The sequence below is a fragment of the Trichechus manatus genome, unplaced genomic scaffold (genome assembly GCF_000243295.1).
Source record: "Trichechus manatus latirostris isolate Lorelei unplaced genomic scaffold, TriManLat1.0 scaffold00046, whole genome shotgun sequence".
Taxonomy (NCBI): domain Eukaryota; kingdom Metazoa; phylum Chordata; class Mammalia; order Sirenia; family Trichechidae; genus Trichechus; species Trichechus manatus.
Genome location: NW_004443982.1, coordinates 17,975,001 through 18,001,743, shown reverse-complemented (window position 1 = coordinate 18,001,743; position 26,743 = coordinate 17,975,001). Strand labels below are relative to the sequence as shown.

Here is a 26,743-nt window from a genome sequence, read left to right as displayed (position 1 = left end):
ACAAGATTTTAAGTAGAGTGAGACTAAATTTAAGATCGGTTGGTATTGATAAAAGCACAAACAGTACAGTGTTTTCAATAGTGGACGAAGTTTTGGGTAGCAATTTGAATAGATCAGACTAGGACATCATTTAGGAGAAACTTACTGTTAAGCTAAGAAAAGACCTGAGGCAGCGCCCTTAAACAGCAATGGGAAAACATGGGAAGATAGGGTCTTCCGGAACTTTATGCACAAAGGAAGAATAAACTCAAGAGACAAATATAGATAGCTAAAAAAGGGGAAATTTCAGTTGAAAGCCGTGGCATACTTGGTTCTGAGCAAACGGAGATGGAAAACGAAGAGAAAGTAAAATCTTATTTCAAAAGGAATTGGTGGGTCCAGTGTGAGCTATCTGGCAGGAAAATTGGATGTGTGAGTCTTAGAAGACAGGCCAAAATCAAATGGACTTTTCTTTGATCCCAGATTCATTCATCCAAACCAAGGCTGAACTTCAGGTGACCTTTTCTCTCTCTCTCTTTTTTAACCTGACCAGTACTTTTCCCGAGCAGGTCTGCTTTTTTGGAAGGTTGGCTCCATGAGAGCAGAGGTCTTATCTCTCTTGTTCGTTGTACTATCTATAGGACTTAGACCTGGGTTGTCTGGCATATAATAGGGACTTAAGAAATAATCATGAAAGGAGGGAAGGGGAGGCAGGGAGGGAATAAAAGAAAGAGGAAAGGGGGAGGGGGTTCTGCTTTTCATACCAGTTAAAACCAAACCGGTTGCCTAGAGTTGACTTCAACTCATGACGACCCCATGTGTGTCAGAGTAGAACTGCACTCCATAAGGTTTTCAATAGCTGATTTTTCAGAATTGGATCATCAGACCTTTCTTCCAAGGCACCTCTGGGTGGACTTGAACCTCCAACCCTTTGGTTAGCAGTTGAGCAAGTTAACTGCACCACCCAGGGACTCCTCATACCAGTTTATTTACTCATGCATCAGTTGCCAAAGGCCCTTTCAGATTCTATATTAGTCGTCAAGCATACCAAAATGATGAGATGCCACAGTCCTTACCCTCAAAGAACTCATAGTAGAGGGATAGACACAGAACACCAGGTGATAAGTGCTATACCAGAGAAACAGGCATGGTGATATGGGGAGTGTGCCAAAGAGCATGTAATCTGCCCTGAGAAAGGGTGGGAGGCAGAACACGTGGCAAAACTGAGCAGAATCCTAATAAATGCAATGATGCTTTGTAGGCTCAAGATTGTTTTAATCTCTACAGTCCCATGGCGGACTGTAGCTAGGTTGAATAAATCATGGAAGACTGCAAGTCATTGCATTTTAGCCATTATCTCTTCAGCGTCGTTTTGATGCTACACGTTATTTTGTGTTGGTGCTATTGGACTTTGATTTCATTCAGGGAATGCAAAAGGCTAGAGTGAGACTGTCATGCAGCAGCTTGTCCTAAGAATTATGACTTTATAAGCACAGTCTAAATGATTCAAATCGAAGGCCAGTTATCTGGGCCAGACCTGCACCATACCCTGTGAGTAACAGCTTAGTTAAGCATGATCGGTTAGCAGCGCCATTTATTCTTTTTGGAGCAATTTCTTGGTCCTGTGGCAAGGATTAATGATATACCAGCAGTGAGGTGGTCTTTGCATTTTATAACAGCCTATAGCAGTAAAAGTGTGTGTTTTCCATCAAAACAGCACACTTTCTGAAGCGGGTAGATAAATGTAACAAAAGGAGGATCAGTGTTTTATGGTCAGCTAAGCTTATTTACGGAATGCATTATCACATAGGAAAAGGATTCTAGGGATATGCTGACTTTTTAAGCAAGAAAATCTAGTATCTGAGGGGAAAAAAATATGCTGCTTTGACTTCTGCTTCTTGATTTCCTTACTCAGGTGCTGACCCCCGCGCAGATCAAATCAATTTGCCAGGCGATTCTGGACTCTGGGAAGCAGTATGCCATAAAAAAGAGAAAACCATTCCCCCTGATGTATTCTTATTATGGAACTGAATACTTGGGTGAGTAAAAGTTTTGGCAAAGACCTATAGGATGAAGTGGGTGTCTAATATTAACGTTGAGTGAAGATTGAGGTTTTGGTTTTGACATACGTTATCACTACTCATTTAAATACCTTAAAAATAAATATTGATAGATATTGTTGTTATTTTTAGGCACCATCGAGTTGATTTCGACTCATAACGACCCATGTGACAGAGTAAAACTGCCCCCTAGGGTTTTCTAGGCTGTAATCTTTATAGAAGCAGATTGCCAGGCCTTTGTCCCGTGGAGCCGCTGGGTGGGTTCAAACTGCCAACCTGTTGGGTAGATACTACAAATCACAATTTAATATCTGTTTTCATCGTCTACCTGACAGAAATGTAGCTATTGTTAACAATTATTAACTTTCACTAGAAGCTAAAATCCTTTTTTTTTTTTTGGATTGTGAGTTCATTGACCTAAATTTGCTGAAATATTGAGAGCAGTTTTCACACTCATTGCAAGTAGTGCCTCTGAGCAGGTAAATAGGATGCAGCCACTAACATTTTTCAAGTAGTTTATATTAATGGATTAACAACAGACTACTGAATCACAATGACTGATTTTAAGATATGAGTCATATAAAGGGTAAATTAGTCACTCCTTTTTTGAGTCCTTCAGTGGGTCTCCGTCTCTCCCGAGCAAGGCTTACAAGGCCCTTTATGATCAGAGACCTGCCCCCTGCTCCAGACTTAGGTTTCATCTCTCTCCTTCCTGGAACTGTCCAGCCCAGTGTCCAAGAAGTGACATGTTCCCATACCTTTGTATCTTTGTGCATGTTCCTTCTGCCAAGAGTATCTCGCACCCCACCCCTTCATTCATCTATAATACTTATACCTAGACTTCAAGACTCTGCTCAAATATCAGATTTGCTGAGAAACTTTCTGTGCTTTTGGAAAAAGGATTTGTCAAGCCCTTTCTGGAGAAACACTCACACTTTTCAGGTTTTCCCCTGAAGCAAAATTGGGCAACACACCACCCTGCCCACACTTCTATTGGAGTCCTTGTCACATCACGCTATAATTAGTAGCTTACCTGTCCAACTGCCTTAGCAAGCTTTGTGCACCTTTAGGTTAGGGACTTTATCTCATTTATCTTTGCAATCCCTAGACTTTTACTATAGAGCCTGCACATATTGGGGTGCCCAGATGAATGAATAAATGACTAATGAACAACTTCAGCAATTCCCTGAGCGTTTTCTCCAAGAACCATTAAGTTCCTGGCTAAGTTTCCCCAGAAGCAGACTCTGAGATAAGGATTTGGGTGTAAATGGTTTATTAGAGAGATGACCCCAGAATGTTGATAGAGGATTTAGAGGAGTAAGGAAACTGGGCAGGGAAGGTGTACTAATGAGCAACTGTGGGCAACTGAGGCTCAGTCTCACTGGGGACTCTGAGAGACTGTATAGAACGTACCTCAGAATTGTCCCCATCCAAGGAATGAGGAAGCTAGGATATTCATTCACCAACTCCCTGCTTTATAGGTGGAGAGCTGCTCCCAGATATGTTAATCCCCTAGCATTTGGGCCCTGCCCCTGTGGTCTGGGCACACTCTTATGACCAGAGAAAGCCTCAGGCAGAGTCATAGGTGCTGAGGGTAGGAGGCAGACAAGAATGGTGAGTGTGAATGAGGTGGTAGACTAGGCACTGACAGTAAACTCTCTATTGCCCCTAGTAGAGCTATGCCTTGCATTTTTCGAGATCTTTAGAGAAATTAACATTCTAGCCATTTACATAGATAGCACCAAGCTGATTCCTGTCTAATGCATAAATATTTTCCTAGAAAGCAAACTTTTTTTCTAAAAATTTCAAACCCAGTGAAAGAAAGTCTAAATTTTTAAGAAGAATAGAATTTTTGACCCAATACAATTATGAGGCTGTTTCTGAGCGTTCAAGAGTATGGCAAAGTAAAAGGTGCCTGAGTGCAAAGAGAAAGCTTAACACATACAGAGTTGCATTTAAAGAGCAAACCCTCAGACTAGATTGACCCCGACCCAGCACCACCCACTAATCAGGATTCTACTAATTGAGAATGAATGACAACTCTTACAGAGGTTGGGCCGACTTTTCCCTTTGTTAAGCTAACTCCTTCTACTAAGTCAGGCTCAGGCCTTTACCAGTTCAGTACCCTCTCCACCGGAGAAAGATGTGGCAGTCTGCTTCCGTGAAGATTACAGCCTTGGAAACCCTATGGGGCAGTTCTACTCTGCCCTATAAGGTCACTATGAGTCAGAATCTACTTGATGCGACCCTCTGCTGGAACTCCTAGGAATTCTTCCAAACTTTGCTAAGATGACACTACCTGTGTGGAACCTTCAGTGGCCCCCTCCTTCACCCCACACCCCCTCCAGGCCAAGTTAAGTTTTCCATTCTCATTTTGCTTTTAGTTCCTGGTACACATCTCTCATAGAGCACTTATCACCTCATATTCTAATTATTTATTTGTATGTCTGGCTCTCTACAATGAACTGGATGGGGAGGTCTTCAAGGTATATATATATACATATATAAATATGTATATATTATATTTATATATATAACCCTTTGCTGTTGAATTGATTCCAACTCCTAGCGACCCTACAGGACAGAAAAGAACTGCCCCATAGGGTTTCCAAGGACTACCTTGTGGATTCCAATGCCGACCTTTTGGTTAGCAGCGTAGCTCTTAACCACTGCGCCACCAGGGCCCCGTTCAAGGTATAGGCTGAGCCGTATTCATCATTATGTATATCCCCAGGGCTTAGACAATGCCCAACACATATGTGCTAAATATGAAGGATTAAGTAAATTAATTTCAATTACTAGTGTCTAACATTACAGAAGAAGGGATTTAGTTTGGTTCGTTCACTGCTCTATTTTCAGCACCTAAAACAGTACTTATCTGTTGAATGAATGACTATTTAGGATACTAGAATGAATTATTTTCCAGCACTTTAGAATTGTTTTCATAAAAACTATTGATATGTTAATTAGAGAAATTTCTTCCTTTTAGCTCTTCTCTAAAGCAGGGGTCAGTCAGCCAACTTTTTCTGTAAAGAGCCAGATAGTAAATATTTCAGACCCTGCAGGCCATATAGTCTCTGTTGTAAATACTCAACTCTGCCATATTGTAGTGTGAAAGCAGCCATGGATAATGCGTAAATGAATGAGTGTGGCTGTGTTCCAATAAAATTTTATTTACAAAAACAGGTGGTGGGCCTGATTTGGCCTTTAGGTTGTAGTTTGCCGACTCTTGCTCTAAAGTACATTCCTCAGAAGTCTTTTTTCAGCAACAATATTATTATATTACTATATTGCTTTCAAGGAGCCCTGGTGGCGCAACGGGAAAGCGCTCAGCTACTAACCAAAAGTTGGCACCTCCACCAGAGAAAGAACTGCTCCCGTAAATATTACAGCCTAGAAAACACTATGGGGCAGTTCTGTTCTGTCACATGGGGTCACTATGAATTGAAAATCAACTCAACAGCATCTAATGACAACATATGTGCTTTCAAGTAATATTGCCGTTAATTTTTTTTAATCCTATGATTGTCTTTTCACTAAATCAAACTGGCTCTTCTTCCAATTGCATGAATTAATTATGCTTTGTGTGTTAATATAGGGGCAGCTCATGGTCTGTCATCCATTCTCCAGATGCTTCTTTCTTACCATGAGCACCTCAAGCCCTCAGATCAGGAGCTGGTGTGGCAGAGCGTGGACTTCCTCATGGAGCAAGAACAGAACTGCAACTGGCCGCCTGAGCTCGGCGAGACCATTGAGAGAGAGAACGAGCTGGTCCACTGGTGCCATGGAGCCCCAGGTCTCACACATTTTATTACCTGAAAACACTGCTTTCCATCTAGCTTAGCCAAGGGAGTCTCCTTTTCTGAGAACTGAGGGTATTTCTCATCTTATGTCATTACTATGTGAGTTTTCCAAAGCCAAAAACATCTTGATCTTTAAAGGACCTCCAGAAATGATCCTGTATAGCTTTAAATGTATCATCTATATCTATTTGTATATGAAGTTAAAGTAGTACTGTCCGATAGAAATAGAATATGAACCACGTATGGGATTTAAAATTGTCTAGTAGCCTTTTTTCTAAAAAAGTAGAATGAAACAGGTGAAATTAATTTTAATAACCTATATTATATAACCCAATACCCAAAAAAAGTATCATTTGCACATGCAACTAATTTAAAAATTATTGAGATATTTTACATTATTGCTTTCATGCAATTTTTAAAATTCAGTGTCTCTTTTACAGTTATTTCACTTCTAAATTCAGACTAGCCACATTGCAAGTTTGTCCACACTAGACAGTGCCAATCTGGAGCGTGGCAACTCAAAATGTGGTCCCTGGACTAACAGCATGGGCAACCTGGGAGCTTGTTAGAAATACAGAATCTCAGGCCCTACCCCAGACCCACTGAATTAGAATCTGCATTTTAACAAGAGCTCCGGGTGATTTGTATGCGCATGAAAGTTTGAGATGCACTGTTCCATAATTCTTCTTCAAGTGAAGATTTCCATTAGAATCTAATAAAAAGTCTACAGAAAAGAGAAGCCATTCTCAGTGAACTCTCTGGAATTGGGCCTAGGAAAGGTGTCAGACCCCAACTTCCCCTCCCTCCCTTTTTAAAAAAAATCTCATTACACTGTTAATTAGACCTTATGAGAAGGGACAATTTGAAAGAAGTTAAATTTCAATAAATCAATCTTGGTTAGTTGGCCAGGGGAGAGATTTAAAACAGCAAATAAAACAAGATGGCTGGATTCTGAGCGCATTTAATCTTCAAGGCTGCGTGCTTTGATGCCACCAGCACAGCTTCAAAATATATTTGACTTCTCTTCAATCTGATGTCTGATTGCTATTGCCTCCTTTTCCCTCTTGCCTAATTAATGTTCTTTATTCCAGCTGTAATTTCATTTTTCCTTGATACAATTTGAGTTGATGGATAATATAAGCTTTAATCCCTTGGCCATATTTCCTCTGCCCACCACATATACTTAAGGAAGGGACTTCAACGGCACCTATGCGTGCTTGTACCAGTGCCAGGGTATTGTGCATTATGTCCAGGCTAAATGCTACTGGTTGTAATTTGAGCCCATTTCTTCTTGTTTTGACCTTTATAGAGAAAAACAGCAGTTATTTACCATCCTGGAAATAATTTCTCTTCATGTTATGCTCAACACTCCCATTTCCCATTCCCTTTAATCATTGTCAGTGATGGTCTCTGGAAAACCTCCAAGTACTTCAGGGTCCTTGAATTTTGGAGATGTCCCAAACCAAATACAGAACATTTTAAAAGGACTCATTGTGCTAATAAAGGCCCTGAAAAGAGTGGGAAGCTAATCTGCTAAAGTGAGTGACTGGATCAGTTAATTGATATGGTTGTCTTGAAGGGCACTTATTCTATCCTTTTTTATATACCAAATATCATCTGCCTTTGTAAATTATGTACCATAACAGTACAGCATAGGATTATTCATCACTCTGGGGACTTTATCACTCATGTTCAGTATCTTCGTAAGATTAAACATAGGTTCCAAAGCAAAACCATTCAATCATGAACCACTGGACTACCAAAAATACACCAATTCACCAATGAATAATGAACTAAATGGGGCCCATCATTTCTGCCAACTCCCACAGGCTAAAAATAGCATTAAGAGTGGCTATAATAACTCTGATAAGTGTAGGGTCAAAGACCATCAGGATCTCTTTGAAGTCAGCAAAAGTAAACTCTCTAAAAAATGTAAAATAGGAGATGGCCCAGAAAAATAATTTTCATTCATTTGAGGAAAATATTTTTTGAGAGTCGATTTATGAACAGGACAGATGGTTTGGGGCAGCAGACCAATTATGTGATTAAAAACCTGCCACAGTTAATCCACAAGGTGGAACTTCATTAATGATATTTTATCTCCCCCTGCAATTATTTCCTATTGACTTTTCTTCAGCCGATCTCTACAGGTGACAGCCCTAGTTATCATTCACACAGTGTAGAAGTAGTTTTTGACTCTAAATTAATAACTCTGGGTTCTAATTGTAGCTTCAACGCTAACCAGCTTCTTTTATGCCTTTGTCTCTTCATCTGTGAAATGAGCACTTTGAGATGGAGTAGTGGAACTTAATCTTTTTATTACCACAGACCCTTTAATACTGTGGACCCTTGCCATTCCTGAGGGATATGTCCCAAACGCTTTGCAAACACCTACATTTATACATACCCAGTGTGGCATATACCTTCTCTTATGAAATGCAATAAAGTATAATAATCAGATTCATGTGATCTCTTCATAGCCTTAATGATTCTGAAATATAAGGACTAAAGTCATTTGCAAAACTATTAAAATAAGTGCTGTGGCTAAAATAAACTGTAGACAGCATTATATTACACCGTTACTGTGGTAACAATGACAGTGCATTTCCTTTGCTCTGCGAGGAACACAGGTGTCTCACATGTGTGTGTGTTTGTTTAATCATTTCCCAAGGGCTCTTGCATAAGAGACTTTGAATAGGGAACAAGGGCTTGTGGAGTGAAGGTGTCACTGGTCTCTAGGCTTTGTATGCCTCAGTGAAATTACCGATTCCAGAATGGACGTACATGGTGATTTTCCAGTATGCTGAAAACACAGTATTAAGTCTGGCTTCAACCAGGTTCTGCTAGATCCCGTATTTTGAAAGATTTTGTTTCTCAAACCATATTTATTAAGTAATAATTAATTCCCTTCCCCAGTTGCATTTTGCAAAGACATATATCATTGCTGACTCAAGTTTCTTATCAATGCACGATAAAACAGTGTTACCATGATGCAATGATACGGTTACCATCAAAAGCAAAGGAACTCATAAAAAAAGAGGAACAGAATCCAGTATTTCTTCCATTTAGGTTAAGCAGCCTTAGTGTGGATTTCATTAGGTCAGGTTAGGAACCAACAGGATTAGAAGTTTCTCAAAGTTATTTTCATGTACCAGTCTGTGATTCAGGCTGCAGGCACAGGCCCTTTTTCTCTGGCTGGAACCACAGAATCAGTACCTATTAAGTTGTCTAGGGCTAATGGCCTGGTACAACAATTACACCGTCTCATCCCTTCTTCCTTCCACATCTCTCATCCCCACCTCAGTGTCAACCTGTGCTGGGGTAAGAAGTGAGGACTTTTAGGGCCAGCGTAGATTTATGGAGCCCTTGCCTTGTGCCAAACACCATGCTACAGACTAGGGGATGAAAAATTAACAAGATACAGTTCCTACCCTTGGGTAATTTGCATTATACTAAGGGAGGCAAGCATTTAAACATAAAATTTTAATTACATACCGTATAAGTGCTAAGATTTGTATAGAGAGTGATAGGAATCCAGAGGAGGGATTCTTGGTGCTGCATATGGGTTCAGGGAGGGCTTCCTGGAGGAGGTGATGCCTGAGATAAGTTAGCCAGGCCAAGACAGATGGGAAGGTTGTTCCAAGAAAAGTGAGCAACATGGGCAGTCAGAGACATGAAACCACATGGCAAAGGAAAGGCCACTGTGGGTGTTTTGGTTTACTGTAGTGAGTCGATTAGTCATTGACAGAAATCTGCTAGGGGTTGCATAGCATAGCCTCCCATCTGACTGAGAGCAAGATTCCCAAGAAGGAGGCAGCTGTGAGCTGGATGTTTGTTAGCAGCCAACTGTTATAGCAACTGGAAAATGGGGCAACTGCTGGTAAAAGGAATCTGGGCAGGACACAACAGCATTCACTACAGCTGGCTAACTCTTCCTTATCCTTCAGCACTCAGGTTAGATGGTGCTACTCCCTCTAGTAGGCCTTCCCTACCACCAAATGTGGGTTAGGGGCTCTCCTGTGTGCTCTCACACACCTCTATTACCCCTCATGTAGCCTAATTATACCCCAGTTAAGCTGTAAGCACATGGAGGTGGGAACTTTTTAAAACCTTAGCACCTATTACTGTGCTAGAGTATAGTAAATTCTCAATTCATATCTAAACAGTCACTAAGTCCTGTCAAGTGTCTCTTTCATCAGCCCCTTTTCCATCTTTCTGCCAACATGATCAGCTCATGATTATTTTATTTCCCTTTTTTAGGTTTTTCCCAAGCCCTCTGTAGGGTATTTTGACCGTAAACAAATATAAAAGCAAACCAGTCCACAACAAAAACACTTCCGCTTCCAGAATAAAGTGCAAGCTGCCTAACTGGGTTTGTAAAACCATCCATAATCTAAACCAAACATATCCTTCCACCCCACTAGCCTGTTGGTTAGAACAGTGCCCCACTGGCATCCATGTGGCTTATCCTTCTTGGCTCCAAATCTTTGTCCTTGCTGATCTTGGCACCTAGAATGCCCTCCCTGCCTCATCTTGGGCCTGGTGTTTCCTGTGTGTCCTATGAAGTCCAGAACAAGCCCTACTTCCATCTAAGGCTTCTCCTGTCTTCCTAAGGGAACATCCTCCTTTCTGAAACATCTAGTATTATTGACAGTACCACTCATTTTATGACCCAGCAGTGTCATGAACTGCATATCCTATTATGTATCAGTCACATGTGCATATGTTTCTCTTTCTAAACAGTACCTTCTTGAAGAGCAAGTGCCACATTTAACATTTATTTTATATACCCCAGGGCTAGGACTGGCTACATAATTTGGGAGGCCCGGGCAAAATTAAAGTATAGGTCCCTTGCTGAAAAATTATTAAAAATTTCAAAAGACCGAAAGTTGGTTGTTTGAAAAGACCAACAAAATTGAAAAACCATTGGCCAAACTGACAAAAGAAAAGCAGGAGAGGAGACAAATAACCCAAATAAGAAATGAGATGGGGGACATTATAACAGACCCAACTGAAATAAAAAGGATGATAACAGAATACTATGAAAAATTGTACTCTAACAAATTTGAGAACCTAGAGAAAATGGACAAATTTCTAGAAACACACTACCTACCTAAACTAATACAAGCTGAGATAGAAAATCTGAACAGACCCATAACAAGAGAAGAGATTGACGAAGTAATTAAAAAAAAAAAAAAAAAAGCCTTGGCCTGGATGGCTTCACTGGAGAATTCTACCAAACATTCAAAGAAGAGCTCACACCAGTACTACTCAAACAATTTCAGAACACAGAAAAGGAGGGAATACTCCTGAATTCATTCTGAAACCAGCATAACCCTAATCCAAAGCCAGGCAAAGACACCACAAAAAAAGAAAATTAAAGACCAATATCGCTCATGAACATAGATTCAAAAATCCTCAACAAAATTGTAGCCAGTAAGATTCAGCATCATACCAAACAATAGTACTTCTCGACCAAGTAGGATTCATACTAGGTATGCAGGGATGGTTCAGCATTAAAAACTCAATCAACATAATCCACAGAATAAACAGAAAAAAAGAAAAGAATCACATGATCATCTCAATTAATGCAGAGAAGGCATTTAATAAAGTCCAACACCCATTCCTGATAAAAACTCTCAATAAGATAGGAATAAGAGGAAAATTCTTGAACATAATAAACAGCATCTGTACAAAACCAACAGTCAACAACTTCTCAAAAGAGAGAGGCTGAAAGCACTCCCCCTGAGAATGGGAACAAGACAAGGATGCACTTTATCACCTCTCCTATTTAACATTGCACTGGAAGTCCTAGCTAGAGCAATAACGTAAGAAAAATAAATAAAGACCATCCAAATTGGAAAGGAAGAAGTGAAACTATCCCTATTCACAGATGGTATAATAATATACATAGAGAACCCCAAAGATTCCATAAGAAAACTACTGGAACTAATAGATCCAGCAGAGTAGCAGGATACAAGATCAACATACAAAAATCAGTTGGGTTCCTATACACCAACAAAAAGAACTTTGAAAAGGAAATCAGGAAAACAATACCATTTATAGTAGCCCCTAAAAAGATAAAATACTAAGGAAAAATCTAATCAGGTACGTAAAAGCCTATACAAAGAAAACTATAAAACATTATTGCAAGAAACTAAAAGAGACCTACATAAATGGAAAAACATACTATGCTCATGGATAGGAAGACTCAACATTGTGAAAATGTCAATCCTACCCCAAGCAATCTACAGATATAATGCAATCCTGATCCAAATACCAACAGCATTCTTTAATGAGATGGAAAAACTAATAACTAACTTCATATTGAAAGGAAAGAGGCTCAGGATAAGCAAAATATTACTGAAGAAAAAGAACAAAATAGGAGGCTTCACACTTCCTGATCTCAGAACCTACTATACAGCTACAGTAGTCAAAACATCCTGCTACTGGTACAACAACAGACACATAGACCAATGGAACAGAATTGAGAATCCAGATGTAAATTCATCCACCTGTGAGCAGCTGATCTTTGACAAAGGACCAAAGTCCATTAAATGGAGAAAAGATAGTCTCTTTAACAAATGGTGCTGGCAATACTGGATGTCCATCTGTAAAAAAATGAAACAGAACCCATACCTCACACCATAAACAAAAACTAACTCAAAATGGATCAAAGACCTAAAAATAAAAACTAAAACAATAAAGATCATGGAAGAAAAACTAGGGACAATGCTAGGGGCCCTAATACATGGCATAAATATAATACAAACCATAACTAACAATGCACAAACACCAGAAGATAAATTATATAACTGGGAGCTCCTAAAAATCAAACACTTATACTTATCAAAAGACTGCACCAAAAGAGTAAAAAGAAAATCTACTGGGAAAAGAATTTTGGGGCTATGACATATCCAACAAGTGTCTAATCTCTAAAATCTATAAAATACTTCAACACCTCAACAACAAAAAGACAAATTATCTAATTAAAAACGGGCAAAGGATATGAACAAACACTTCACCGAAGAAGACATCTAGTCAGCTGATAGACACATGAGGAAATGCTCACCACCATTAGCCATTAGAGAAATGCAAATGAAAACTACAGTGAGATACCATCTCACCCTGATATTACTGGCACTAATCAAGAAAACAGAAAATAAAAAATGTTGGTGAGGTTGCGGAGAGATCAGAACTCTTATGCACTGCTGGCAGGAATTTAAAATGGTACAACCACTATGGAAAACAATATGACGCCTCCTTAAAAAGCTAGAAATAGAAATACCATATGATCCAGCAATCCCGCTCCTAGGACTATATCCTAGAGAAATAAGAGCCATCACATGGATAGACACATGCACACTCATGTTCATTGCAGCATAATTCACAACAGCAAAAAAAATGGAAGTAACCTAAGTGCCCATCCACAGATGAATCGGTAAATTATGGTACATACACACAATGGAATACCATGCAACAATAAAGAATAATGATGAGTCTGCAAAACATCTCACAACATGAATGAATCTGCAGGTCATTATGCTGAGTGAAATAAAGCAATCACAAAAGGACAAATATTATATTTATATTATAAAACCCCGAGAAAAGGTTTACACACAGAAAAAAAAAAAACAATATTTGATGGTTATGAGGTAGGGGAGGGGTGGGGAGGGGGTATCACTAACTATATAGTAGATAAGTTAACTTGGGTGAAGGGAAAGACAACACACAGTATAGGGGAAGTCAGCACAACTTGACCAAGGCAAAGTCATAGGAGCTTGCTAGACACATCCAAACACCCTGATGGACCAAGTTACTAGGGCTGAGGGCTGAGGACCTTGGTCTCAAGGGCCATCTAGGTCAGTTGGCATAACATAGTTCATAAAGAAGATGTTCTACACCCTACTCTGGTGAGTAGCGTCTGAGGTCTTAAAAGCTTACGAAAGGCCATCTAAGATATGTCTGCTGGTCTCATCATGTTTGGAACAAAGGAGAATGAAGAAAACCAAAGACACAAGGAAAATACTAGTCCAAAGGACTAATGGACTAAAGGAACCACAGTCTCTACCAGCCTGAGCCTAGAAGAACTAAATGGTGCCCGGCTACCATCACGGACCACTATGACAGGGATCACAATAGAGGGTCCCGGACAGAGCAGGAGAAACATGTAGAACAAAATTCAGATTCACACACACAAAAAAAAAGACCAGATTTACTGCTCTGACAGAGACTAGAGGAACCCCCCGAGACTATGGCCCCCGGACACCCTGTAACTCAGAACTGAAGCCCCTCCCAAAGTCCACCTTTCAGCCAAAGATTAGATAGGCCTATAAAACAAACAATAACACACGTGAGGAACATACTTCTTAGTTCAATCAAGTATATGAGACTAAATGGGCAACACCTGCTCTAAAGCAAAGACGAGAAGGCAGGTATACCCGACTCATAGCAACTGTGTAGGACAGAGTAGAACTGCCCTATAGGGTTTCCGAGGAGTGGCTGGTGGATTCCAACTGCCGACCTTTTGGTTAGCAGCTGTGCTCTTAACCACTGTGCCACCAAGGGCTCCCAAGAAGGCAGGAAGGGACAGGCCAACTGGAGGAAGGTACACAAAGAACCCGGGGGAAACGGAAAGGGAGAGAGTGCTGACACATTTTGGGAATTGCAACTAACGTCACAAAACAATTTGTGTATAAATTTTTGAATGAAAATCTAATTTGTGCTGTAAACTTTTCCTAAAACACAATAAAATTAAAAAAAAAAAAAAAAAGAACTTCAAAATAGCAATATCAGAGCAGGGCCCAGTGTGGGCCCTTCTGAGAGCAAGGCCCTGTGGGACTGCACAGGTCACATATTCATGAACCCTGCCTTGCCCAGGGTTATGCATCCAATCGATGAACACTTTAAAATGAACGGATGAAGTGAATGAGTGACTGTATAAATAAATCAGTTCAATTCTTTTTAAGTCCTCCTTTAGTTTGTGGGAGGTACTTTGTTCCTAAAATTAAAGGAGGAAATGCTATAGGTAAGGATAGTGTTTGACTGGAATGCATTGGCTAAGGAAAGAGCCTCTTGTTAATGTGTGTATTAATCATACAGAGTGGTAAAGGATAGACTTTAAAATGATAAAATCATGACTCATATAAATATAAAATGAACCACATGTCAATTATTTTCTTTAACTCATTAATTAATGAGGGAACCAGAGAGGTGTTATAACCATGGTGAATCCAATGAGCATGCATATGTATACGCCATTAGGAATGCTGAGGAGTCCCTGGGTGGTACATATGATTAAAGCGCTTGGCTACTAACCAAAAGGTTGGTGGTTTGAGTCCACTAGAGGCACTTTGGAAGAAAGGCCCGGTGATCTACTTCTGAAAGATCACAGCCTTGAAAACCCTATGGAGCAGTTCTACACTGAAACACATGGGGTTGCCATGAGTTGGAATTGACTCCACAATTGGCAGCTGGTTAAGGAAAGCTGAAATGAATTTGCCTAATAGATGCAAAACTGATTTCTTCTACAGAAACAGGAGTCAATCCAACTTCTGCCAGGTGGAATGTGTGTTCCTATTTACAGAAATTATTTATATTATAATCAGTTTTCTAGAAGATAATTTCTATTTCTACAGAACTATAAAATAGCCTAGTCAAAGACAATGACAGGCAGAGATAACTCAAATGGATGAGCAAGTCAGGATACCCACTAACTTTCAGTCTTTTCCAGTTTTTATTCATAGGAGAAAGGTAAGCTACGCAGGAGAATGAGTGATCTTAATAACCTCTGCCCTGAATATGAGCACCTGGAACTTGTGGAAAATTCTTTCTATTAATAGCTATAGCTTCTCTCGTTTCCATTCCTGGCTTTGCAATTGATATTACCTTTGTTGATGGGTTTTGAAGGAAAATTTCTTTCCTTGGAACAGTCAAGTTGGGAAGGAATTACTTCACAGCTGGAGTAGGAGTCTTGGCAAGGTTGTTTGGGAGCATTGCTGTTCTTGGAAGGACTCCCAGTTTTGCTCTTAAGAAAAGGTGGATAGTTACAAGTACTTAAACATTATAAATTCTGAACCTCTGTGGGGGAATGGGCAAGCTGTATAAACATCTAGCCATTCCAAATGGCCAGATATGCGTAATACTTACCAAAGTATCCCTCATTAAATATTAACCTGTTCATAAATTATGGATTTTGTCAATCTATGTACTTCAATTAAAATACTGGTCTTTCTCCAGGGGCCAACCTCATGATACAATTAAAACAACTACCTAAAACTAAGTCTCACAGGGAAAATGCAGGACTCCCTTGTAGAATATTCTATACCTTTGCTATTCAAAGTGTGGTTCCTGGAAGGGTGCTTTTTAGAAATGCAGAATCTCAGACCTGCTGGATCAGAATCTGCATTTTCTCAATATACCAGGTGATTGGTGACTCTTTTACAGTTTGAGAAATTCTACTTTACAGTATTAAGTCCTGAAAGTCACCTCTAATGTCTTTGATATTTTCACAGGAATTGCCTATCTCTTTGCCAAAGCTTATCTGGTGTCCAAAAAACCACAGTACCTGGACACGTGTATCCGGTGTGGGGAACTCACATGGCAGAAGGGCCTGCTAAAGAAGGGGCCAGGGATTTGCCATGGTGTGGCCGGCAGTGCCTATGTCTTCCTGCTTCTATACCGGCTCACGGGAAACTCTAAATACATTTACCGAGCCCAAAGGTTAGTCGTTCTTCACGTTTTTTGTTTCTCAAAAATTTAATTAATTTTGTTCCATAAGGAATACATTCACATGGTTCAAAATGCAAAAAGGAATACATCAACTATTCCCTCTAGGCATTTAGTTCACCTGGAGGTAATCAGTGTTACCAGTTTCTTGTCTAGCTTTCCAGAGATATTCTGTGTATACACAAATAGGTATATGTAGACTTTTGTCACCTTTTTTTATACAAATGGTGGCACCTTGCTATCTTAGAGATCACCCTAAATCAGTACATAAAGGACTGCTTCAATAATTTTTATTGTTGCATAGTATTCTACTGTACAAATGAACCATAACTAAACCAGTCCCATATTGAGGGGCGTTTGGGTTATTTCCAATATTTTTTATTACAAATAATACTGTGATGAATAACTATATGTATATGTATATAATTTTACACATGTACAGGTGTCTCTGAAAGATAAATTCCTAAAAATAGAATCACTGGACCAAGGCTATGTATATTTGTAATTTTGATCGATAGGGCCAAATTGCCCTTTGTAATTTATTCCCTGGAAACCTGATAAAAATGGAACATCAGCTGTGTACCAGACAACATTGCTTTTGGTAGAAATAAACCCTGGTTTGTAAATTGAGTAACCTGAACTGGAAGGACTACAAATGAACTATAAATAACTCAATAACCCTGTGGGAAGCACAAGCGGGAGGTTCCCTGAATGCACAGTGGCATGAGGCTGGCATTCAATTTGCAGGCACATGGAAGCTATGTCCATAGGTTGTCACAAAAGATATTGGTTTCCTACGTGGCACTTAGGCCTTCTAAGCCAGGGGCGCTCTCACACACAAACCATGTGGTCTTGTTCCCATGATCTGAGCTATCACTTTTGGGGTGGGGGTGGCTAAAGAATAGTGACTGAGCTGTTGTGAAGAGTCTCACTGAAGGGAAAAAGAAAACGAACCCATTGCCATCGAGTTAATTCCAACTCATAGCTACACTATAGGACAGAGTAAACTACCCCATAGGGTTTCGAAGGCTGTACAGACTGCCATATCTTCTTTCTCCTCCCTGAAGGGATACACCTGATAATTATCTTATTGGTTGTGTGACCTTGAACAAGTTAAGTAACTTGTTCTTTGGCCTCAATGTCCTCATCGGTAAAATGTGAAAAATAGTGCCTACCTCATAGGAGTATTGGGTAGTTTGAATGAGTTAATATGTGCAGATTACTTAGAACAATGCCTGGCATGTAATAACTGCAATGTAAGTATTTACTATTATTATTACTAAAAATTTGAGTTATATCATTACAGACTTTTTTCTAAGTATAAATGTATGTTCATATATGTATTATATGTATATGTTTCATATGTGTATTTTAATAGACTCCTGCTATATATACTTTGTGCAAGTTGCAATTTTAAATGAACAATTTTTAAGGGGCATTCTTCCTTTTTAGTTTGTATAGACCATTTTTAATGGCTATATAGTTATTCACTATGAATGTACCATCATGAATTTAACCGGTCTCTCATTAGTGGACATTTGGCATATGTACGCTTTTCACTAATGCAAATAAAACTTCCCCAAATATCCAAAATATTCAATACATTGTTAGAATTGGAATCATTATGTCCATAGATATTTCTTGGTCTATAACTAGGGTATTTTTATCCTTTGCCCAGTTTTTCCTATTGTGATGCTTGTATTAAGGATTGTAACACTGTCAATATATATTGTGTTCCAAATATTTTCCTACTTTGCCATTTCTCTTTCAACTTAGTTCATAGTCTTTTAAATATTGTCTTGTCAAGGTTGTCAATCTTTCCTTTACGATTCCTGGATTTGTGTTGTGCTTGAAAAGACCTTCCCCACTCCAAGATTACAAGCAGATTAGTTTGCATTAACTTTTAGTACGTTATGAGTTGAATTGTGTCCACCCAAAATATGTGTTGTAAATCCTAACCTCTGCCTGTGGTTATAATCCCATTTGTGAATGGGTTGTGTTTGTTATGTTACTGAGGCAGGATTAGGTTGTATCAATGAGGATTGTTGGTTGTTGTCGTTAGGTGCCTTCAAGTCTGTTCTGACTCATAGTGACCCTATGTACAACAGAACGAAACACTTCCCGGTCCTGCGCCATCCTTACAATAGTTGTTATACTTGAGCCCATTGTTGTAGCCACTGTGTCAATCCATTTCATTGAGGGTCTTCCTCTTTTTTGCTGACTCTCTACTTTATCAAGCATGATGTTCTTCTCCAGAGACTGGTCCCTCCTGATAACATGTCCAAAGTATGTGAGACAATGTCTCACCATCCTTGCTTCTAATGAGCATTCTGGCTGTACTTCTTCCAAGACAGATTTGTACATGGTATATTCAATATTCTTCCACAACACCATAATTCAAAGACATCAATTCTTTTTCGGTCTTCCTTACTCATTGTCCAGCTTTCATGTGCATGAGGTGATTGAAAACACCATGGCTTGTCTCAGGCGCACCTTAGTCCTTAAAGTTACACTTTGCTTTTGAACACTTTCAGGAGGTCTTTTGCAGCAGATTTGTCCGATGCAATGCATCATTTGATCTTTTGACTGCTGCTTCCATGAACGTTGATTGTGGATCCAAGTAAAATGAAATCCTTGACAACTTCAATCTTTGCTCCATTTATCATGATGTTGCTTACTGGTCCAGTTGTGAGGATTTTGTTTGCTTTATGTTGAGGTGCAATCCGTACTGAAGGCTGTGGTCTTTGATCTTCATCAGTAAGTGCTGCAAGTCCTCTTGACTTTCAGCAAGCAGGGTTGTGTCATCTGCATATCGCAGGTTGTTAATGAATCTTCCTCCAATCCTGATGCCCTGTTCTTCTTTATATAGTCCAGCTTCTTGGATTATTTGCTCAGCATATAGATTGAGTAAGTATGGTGAAAGGATACAACCCTGATGCACACCTTAACTTTAAACCACAGTATTCCCTTGTTCTGTTTAAATGATTGCCTCCTGGTCTATGTACAGGTTCCTCACGAGTATAATTAAGTGTTCTGGAATTCCCATTCTTCACAATGTTATCCGTAATTTGTTATGATCCACACAGTCGAATGCCTTAGCATAGTCAATAAAACACAGGTAAACATGTTTCTGGTATTCTCTGCTTTCAGCCATGATCCATCTGACATCAGCAATGATATCCCTTGTTCCATGTCCTCTTTTGAATCCGGCTTGTATTTTTGGCAACTCCCTGTTGATGTACTGCTGCAACTGCTTTTGAATGATCTTCAGAAAAATTTTACTTGTGTGTGATATTAATGATATCTTCCCTGTAAGTGTATGGATATTATCCTATCACTGACAGTGTTGTACTACAGGGTAGATCTTGAAATGTTCTTTTTGATGTTGAATGCAACACCATTACTCTTCAATTTGTCAGTCCCAGCATAGTAGATGATATGATTTTCCAATTCAAAATGGCCAATACCAGTCCATTTCAGCTCACTAACACCTAGGATATTGATTTTTATGTGTTTCATTTCATTTTTGACGACTACCAGTTTTCCTAGATTCATACTTTGTACATTCCACGTTCCGGTTATCAATGGATGTTTGCAGCTGTTTCTTCTCATTTTGAGTTGTGCCACATTAGCACATGAAAGTCCCGACAGCTTGACTCCATCCACCTCATTAAGGTCAACTCTATTTTGAGGAGGCAGCTCTTAGTAGTATTTTGAGTGCCTTCCAAGCTGAGGGGTTCATCTTCCAGCACTATATCAAACAATGTTCTGCTGCCATTCATAAGGTTTTCATTGGTCACTTTTTTCAGAAGTAGACTGGCAGGTCTTTCTTCCTAGTCTGTCTTAGTGTGGAAGCTCTGCTGAAACCTGTCCACTAAAGGTGACCCTGCTGGTATTTGAAATACCAGTGGCAAAGTTTCCAGTGTCACAGCAACACACAAGCCACCACCGTATGACAAACTGACAGACACGTGGTGGATTGGTTATGTTTATTATGTTAATGAGGGGCATGATTAGAATGTATCTTGACTTAATCTCTTTTGAGATCTAAAAGAGATTAATGAAGCAAGCAAGAGAAGCAGAGACAGGGGAAGACACATGCCAAGCCACATGAAGATTGCCCAGGAGCAGAAGCTCAGACAGACAAGGACTTTCCTCTAGAGCAGACAGATACAGAAAGCCTTCTCCTAGAGTTATTGTCGTTAGGTGCCATCGAGTCGGTTCCGACTCACAGCGACCCTGTAGCAGGCACCCTGAATTTGGACTTCTAGCCTCCTGAACTGTGAGAAAATGAATTTCTGTTTGTTAAAGCTATTCACTTGTGGTATTTCTGTTATAGCAGCACTAGATAACTAAGACAGTACTTTTTAAGATTTTATTTTAACATTTAACTCTTTAATTCATCTGGAACTTACTTTTATTAATGGCCTCAGGTAGGGATCTACCTTTTTTTTTAAATGAAAAACAGAATCTTACAATGGCATTTATTGACCACTCTTCCCAGTGATTCAAAATTGTAGTTTTAGCATAAACTCAATTTATATAAATTTGTGGATTTCTTTCTGAACTCTCTTCTATTTCATTTATCCAGCTCCGTATTTCATTATTCATTTATTTCTAATTTTTCTTAGTTATACTCTTTATCTATTCTTCCAGTTGAATTTTAGAATCAATTTGTCAAATTAAAAAAAAATCCTGAGGAAATTTGATTGGCATTCCATTGATTTATAGGTTACTCTAGTGATAAAATATTGTGTTTTTTCGTCCAGGAACACAGTATACTTTTCCATTTATTTAAGTCTAAAATTCTGATCTTATGAAGAAAGTCCTATATGTTTTGTACTAATTTTATTTCTAGTTGTTTTATGTTTCCAGATTTATTATGAGTGGAATCTTATCCTCCTTTATATTTTCAGGTTTTTTATTACTGGTATTTATGGAAGTTTTTAAATATAAGGATCCCTGGTGGTGCTACCAAAACGTTGGCAGTTCGAATCTGCCAGGCACTCCTTGGAAACCCTATGGGGCAGTTCTACTCTGTCCTATAGGGTCGCTATGAGTTGGAATCGACTCGATGGCAACTTGTATACAAACACACACACACACACACATAACTGCAATATATCAATTCTAAGATGCACTTTTTCATACAAATCTACATCATATCTTATAACAAGAATCTTAGTTTTGATAAGCACCATAATGATATATCTGGCTACCTTACTGAACTCCTTTAAGATTTCCATTAGTTTTCATTAGATTCTATTGGTTTTTTAGATACATACACATATTATCTGAAAATACTTATAATTTTGTTACTTTCTTTCTCTTACGTATACTTCGTTTTTTTCATCATGGATCAGAATACCCATAACAATGTTGAATAATAAAAGGAACAGTCTACATCCTTGCCTTTTATTTGATTTTACTAGGAGTGCTTCTACGTTTCATCATGATCTTTTAAATTGGCTTCTGATAGTCTATGTTATGTTAGATCATGACACTCCTCTGTTCCAGATCCATTGGAATGGCTTCCCGTATGACTCAGAGTAAAAGCCAAAGTCTGTTCTACGAAAAAAAGGTTCTACATGATCTAGCCTCCCGTTACATTTCTGATCTCATTTCCTACTCTTCTTCTTCCTGATTCCTTCCACCACTGTGGCTTTCTTGGGATCCCATTAAGATGCCAGGTACTCTCCTTCTCAAGGCTTTTGAAGTTGCTGTTCCACCTACCAGTAATGCTTATTCTCTAAATACATCTCTTAGCTTCCTCACTTCATTCAGATCTTTACCAAAAGTCATTTTTTTTTCAGAAAGGTCTTCCCAAGCCACCTTATCTAACATTCCAATGTTAAATAACCACATATGTGATGGAGGAAAAATACTAGTATATGTAAGTCCTTTATTTAAAGCTCCTATGTTTAGGAATCCTGTCAACCTGCTGGCTCCCTAATCTATTTAGGTGGGAGCCTGACCCTTCATTTTCTGTATGCAGCAAAAGAAAGTCATTTTGATCTCATCTAGGCTAATGGGATTTTACCTTTGGAATAAACTTCATCGGGGTCCTCATGTCCTGGAAAAGTCTATAAAAAAGGGACAGAGCACCTTCTCTTTTTCTTTTTTTTTTTTTTGAGGGTTTCGATAATTTATTTTATTGTTGTACTTTAAGTGAAAATTTACAATTCAAGTTACTCTCTCATACAAAAATTTATACATACATTGTTATGTGATCCTAATTGCTCTCCCTATACTGTGACAGCACACTCCTCCTTTCCACCGATGATTTCTCTTGTCCATTCAACGATCTCCTGACCCTCTCTGCCTTCTCATCTCACCTCCAGACAGAAGCTGCCCATCTAGTCTCATGTATCTACTTGAGCTAAGAAGCACACTCTTCATGAGTACCATTTTATGTCCCATAGTCCCGTCTAATCTTTGTCTGAAGAGTTGGCCTCAGGAACGGTTTTAGTTCTGGGTTGACAGAGAGTCCAGGGGTCATGCTTTCTGGGGTTCCTCCAGTCTCAATCAGACCATTAAATCGGGTATTTTTCTAGAAATTGAGTTCTTCGCCCCACTTTTCTCCTGCTCCATCAGGGACTCTCTGTTGTGTTCCCTGTCAGGGTGCTCACTGGTGGTAGCTGGGTACCATCTTCTGGTCTCAGGCTGATGCAGTCTCTGGCTTATGTGGCCCTTTCTGTCTCTTGGGCTACTACTTTCCTTGTGTCTTTGGTGTTCTTCATTCTCCTTTACTCCAGGTGGTTGGGACCAATTGATGCATCTTAGATGGCCACTTGCAAGCTTTTAAGACCCCAGACGCCACTCACCAAAGTAGGCTGCAGAACATTTTCTTAATAAGCTTTGTTATGCCAGTTGACCTAGATGTCCCCTGAAATCATGGTCCCCAGACCCCTACCCCTGCTACTCTGTCCCTCAAAGTGTTTGATTGTATTTAGGAAATTTCTTAGCTTTGGTTTAGTCCAGTTGTGCTGACTTCCCCTGTAGCATGTACTGTCCTTCCCTTCACCTAAGATAATTCTTGTCTACTATCTAGTTAGTGAATAACCTCTCCCTCCCTCTCCACTTTGTAACCATCAAAGAATGTTTTCTTCTGTGTTTAAACCTTTTCTTGAGTTCTTATAACAGTGATCTCATACAATATTTGTCCTTTTGCAACCGACTAAATTCACTCAGCATGATGCCTTCCAGATTCCTCCATGTTATGAGATGTTTCACGGATTCATACTTGTTCTTTATCATTGCATAGTATTCCACTGTGTGAATATACCATAGTTTGTTTATCCATTCATCCGTTGATGGACACCTAGGTTGTTTCCACCTTTTTACTATCAGGAGCAGTGCTGCAATGAACATGGGTGTGCATATAGCTATTCGTGTGACAGCTCTTATTTCTCTAGGATATAATCCAAGGAGCAGGATTGCTGGATCAGATGGTACTTCTATTTCTAGCTTTTTAAGGAAGTGCCAAATAGATTTCCAAAGTGGTTGCATCATTTTACATTCCCACTGATAGTGTATAGGTGTTCCAATCTCTTCACAACCTCTCCAACATTTATTATTTTGTATTTTTTGGATAAATGCTACCCTTGTTGGGGTGAGAGGGTATCTCATTGTAGTTTTTATTTGCATGTCTCTAATGGCTATTGATCGTGAGCATTTCCTCATATGTCTGTTAGCTGCCTGAATGTCTTCTTTGGCGAAGTGCCTGTTCATATCCTTTGCCCATTTTTTAATTGGGTTAGTTCTCTTTTTGTTGTTGAGAATTTGCAGTATGTTGTAGATTTTAGAGATTAGAAGCTGATCGGATTTGTCATAGCCAAAATATTTTTTCCCAGTCTGTACGTTGTCTTTTTACTCTTTTGGTGAAGTCTTTTGGTGAGCATAAGTGTTTGATTTTTAGGAGCTCCCAGTTATCTAGTTTCTCTTCTAGTGTTTGTGCATTGTTATTTATGGTTTGTATTCTGTTTATGCCATGTATTAGGGCTCCTAGGGTTGTCCCTATTTTTTCTTCCATGATCTTTATCGTTTTCAATTTTATATTTAGGTCTTTGATCCATTTTGAGTTAGCTTTTGTGCATGGTGTGAGGTATGGGTCTTGTTTCGTTTTTTTGCAGATGGATTTCCAATTATGCCAGCACCATTTGTTAAAGAGACTGTCTTTTCCCTAATTAATGGACTTCGGGCCTTTGTCAAATACCAGCTGCTCATAGGTGGGTTAACTTATATCTGGATTCTCAATTCTGTTCCATTGGTCTATGTATCTGTTTTTGTACCAGTAGCAGGCTGTTTTGACTACCGTGGCAGTATAATAGTTTCTAAAATCAGGTAGTGTGAGGTCTCCCACTTTTTCCTTCTTCTTGAATAATGCTTTACTTATCTGTGGCCTCTTCCCTTTCCATATGAAGTTGGTGATTTGTTTCTCCATCTCATTAAAAAATGCCATTGGTATTTGGATCGGGATTGCATTGTATCTGTAGATCGCTTTGGGTAGAATTGACATATTCACAATGTTGAGTCTTCCTACCCATGAGCCAGGTATGTTTTTCCACTTATGCAGGTCTCTTTTGGTTTCTTGCAGAAGTGTCTTGTAGTTTTCTTTGTATAGGCCTTTTCCATCTCTGGTTCCATTTATTCCTAAGTATTTTATCTTGTTGGTGTAGAGGAATCCAACTGATTTTTGTAAGTTTATGTTGTACCCTGATACTTTGTTGAAATCTTCTATTAGTTCCAGTAGTTTTCTTGTAGATTCTTTGGGGTTTTCTATGTATAAGATCGTATCAGCTGCAAATAGAGGTACTTTGACTTCTTCCCTACCAATTTGTATGGGCTTTATTTCTTTTTCCAGTCTAAATGCTCTGGCTAGCACAATTGCCAGCACAATGTTGAATAAGAGTGGTGATCAAGGGCATCCTTGTCTGGTTCCTGTTCTCAAGGGGAGTGCTTTCAAACTCTCTCCATTTAGGATGATGTTGGCTGTTGGCTTTGTATAAATGTCCTTAATTATGTTGAGAAATTTCCCTTCTATTCCTATTTTGTTGAGAGTTTTTATCATGAATAGGTGTTGGACTTTGTCAAATGCCTTTTCTGCATCAATTGATAAGATCATGTGGTTCTTTCTTGTCTTTTGTTTTATTTATGTGATGGATTACATTGATTGTTTTTCTAATGTTCAACCATCCCTGCATACCTGGCATAAATCCCACTTGATTATGCTCAATTATTTTTTTAATATGTTGCTGAATTCTATTGGCTAGAATTTTGTTGAGGATTTTTGCATCTATGTTCATGAGGGATATTGGTCTGTAATTTTCTTTTTTTGTGGTATCTTCACCTGGTTTTGGTATCAGGGTTATGCTGGCTTCATAGAATGAGTTTGAGAGTATTCCATCCTTTTCTATGCTCTGTAATACCTTTAGTAGTAGTGGTGTTAAATCTTCTCTGAAAGTTTTGTAGAATTCTCCAGTGAAACCATCTGGGCCAGGGGTTTTTTTTTGTTGGGATTATTTTAATTACCTTTTTAATCTCTTCTTTTGTTATGGGTTTATTTAGTTGTTCTACCTCTGTTTGTGGTAGTTTAGGTAGGTAGTGAGTTTCTAGAAATTTTCTATATCCTCTAGGTTTTCAAATTTGTTAGAGTACAATTTTTTATAGTATTCTGTTATGATTCTTTTAATTTCAGTTGGGTCTGTTGTGGTATCACCCCTCTAATTTCTTATACTGCTTATTTGCTTCCTCTTCTATTTTTCTTTTGTCAGTTTCACCAGTGGTTTATCGATTTTTTTGATCTTTTCAAAGAACCAGCTTTTGGCCTTGTTAACTCTTTCAGTTTATTTTCTATTCCTATTTCATTTAATTCTGCTCTAATTCTTATTATGTCCTTTCTTCTGGAGCCTGGGGGCTTCTTTTACTGCTGTCTTTCTACTTGATCCAGTTGTAGGGTTAATGTTTTGATTTTGGCCCTTTCTTCTTTTTGGATGTGTGCATTTACTGCTATAAACTGACCTCTGAGCACTGGTTTTACTGTGTCCCAAAGGTTCTGGTAGGATGTGTTTTCCTTCTCGTTTGATTCTGTGAATTTCTTTACTCCATCCTTAATTTCTTCTATAACCCAGTAGTTTTTGAGCAAGGTGTTGTTCAGTTTCCATGTGTTTGATT

General features: G+C 38.9%; 1 protein-coding gene across 1 annotated transcript in view; it reads left to right on the top strand.

Annotated features, from left to right (window-relative positions):
* Positions 1 to 26,743, top strand: part of LANCL3 (LanC like family member 3) — a 168,134-nt gene that overhangs the window by 129,236 nt on the left and 12,155 nt on the right. The window contains exons 2-4 of the mRNA XM_004376944.2: positions 1,895 to 2,018; positions 5,638 to 5,835; positions 16,357 to 16,564. Coding sequence (XP_004377001.1) covers positions 1,895 to 2,018; positions 5,638 to 5,835; positions 16,357 to 16,564 — 530 coding nt within the window. The remainder of the gene's footprint in view (positions 1 to 1,894; positions 2,019 to 5,637; positions 5,836 to 16,356; positions 16,565 to 26,743) is intronic.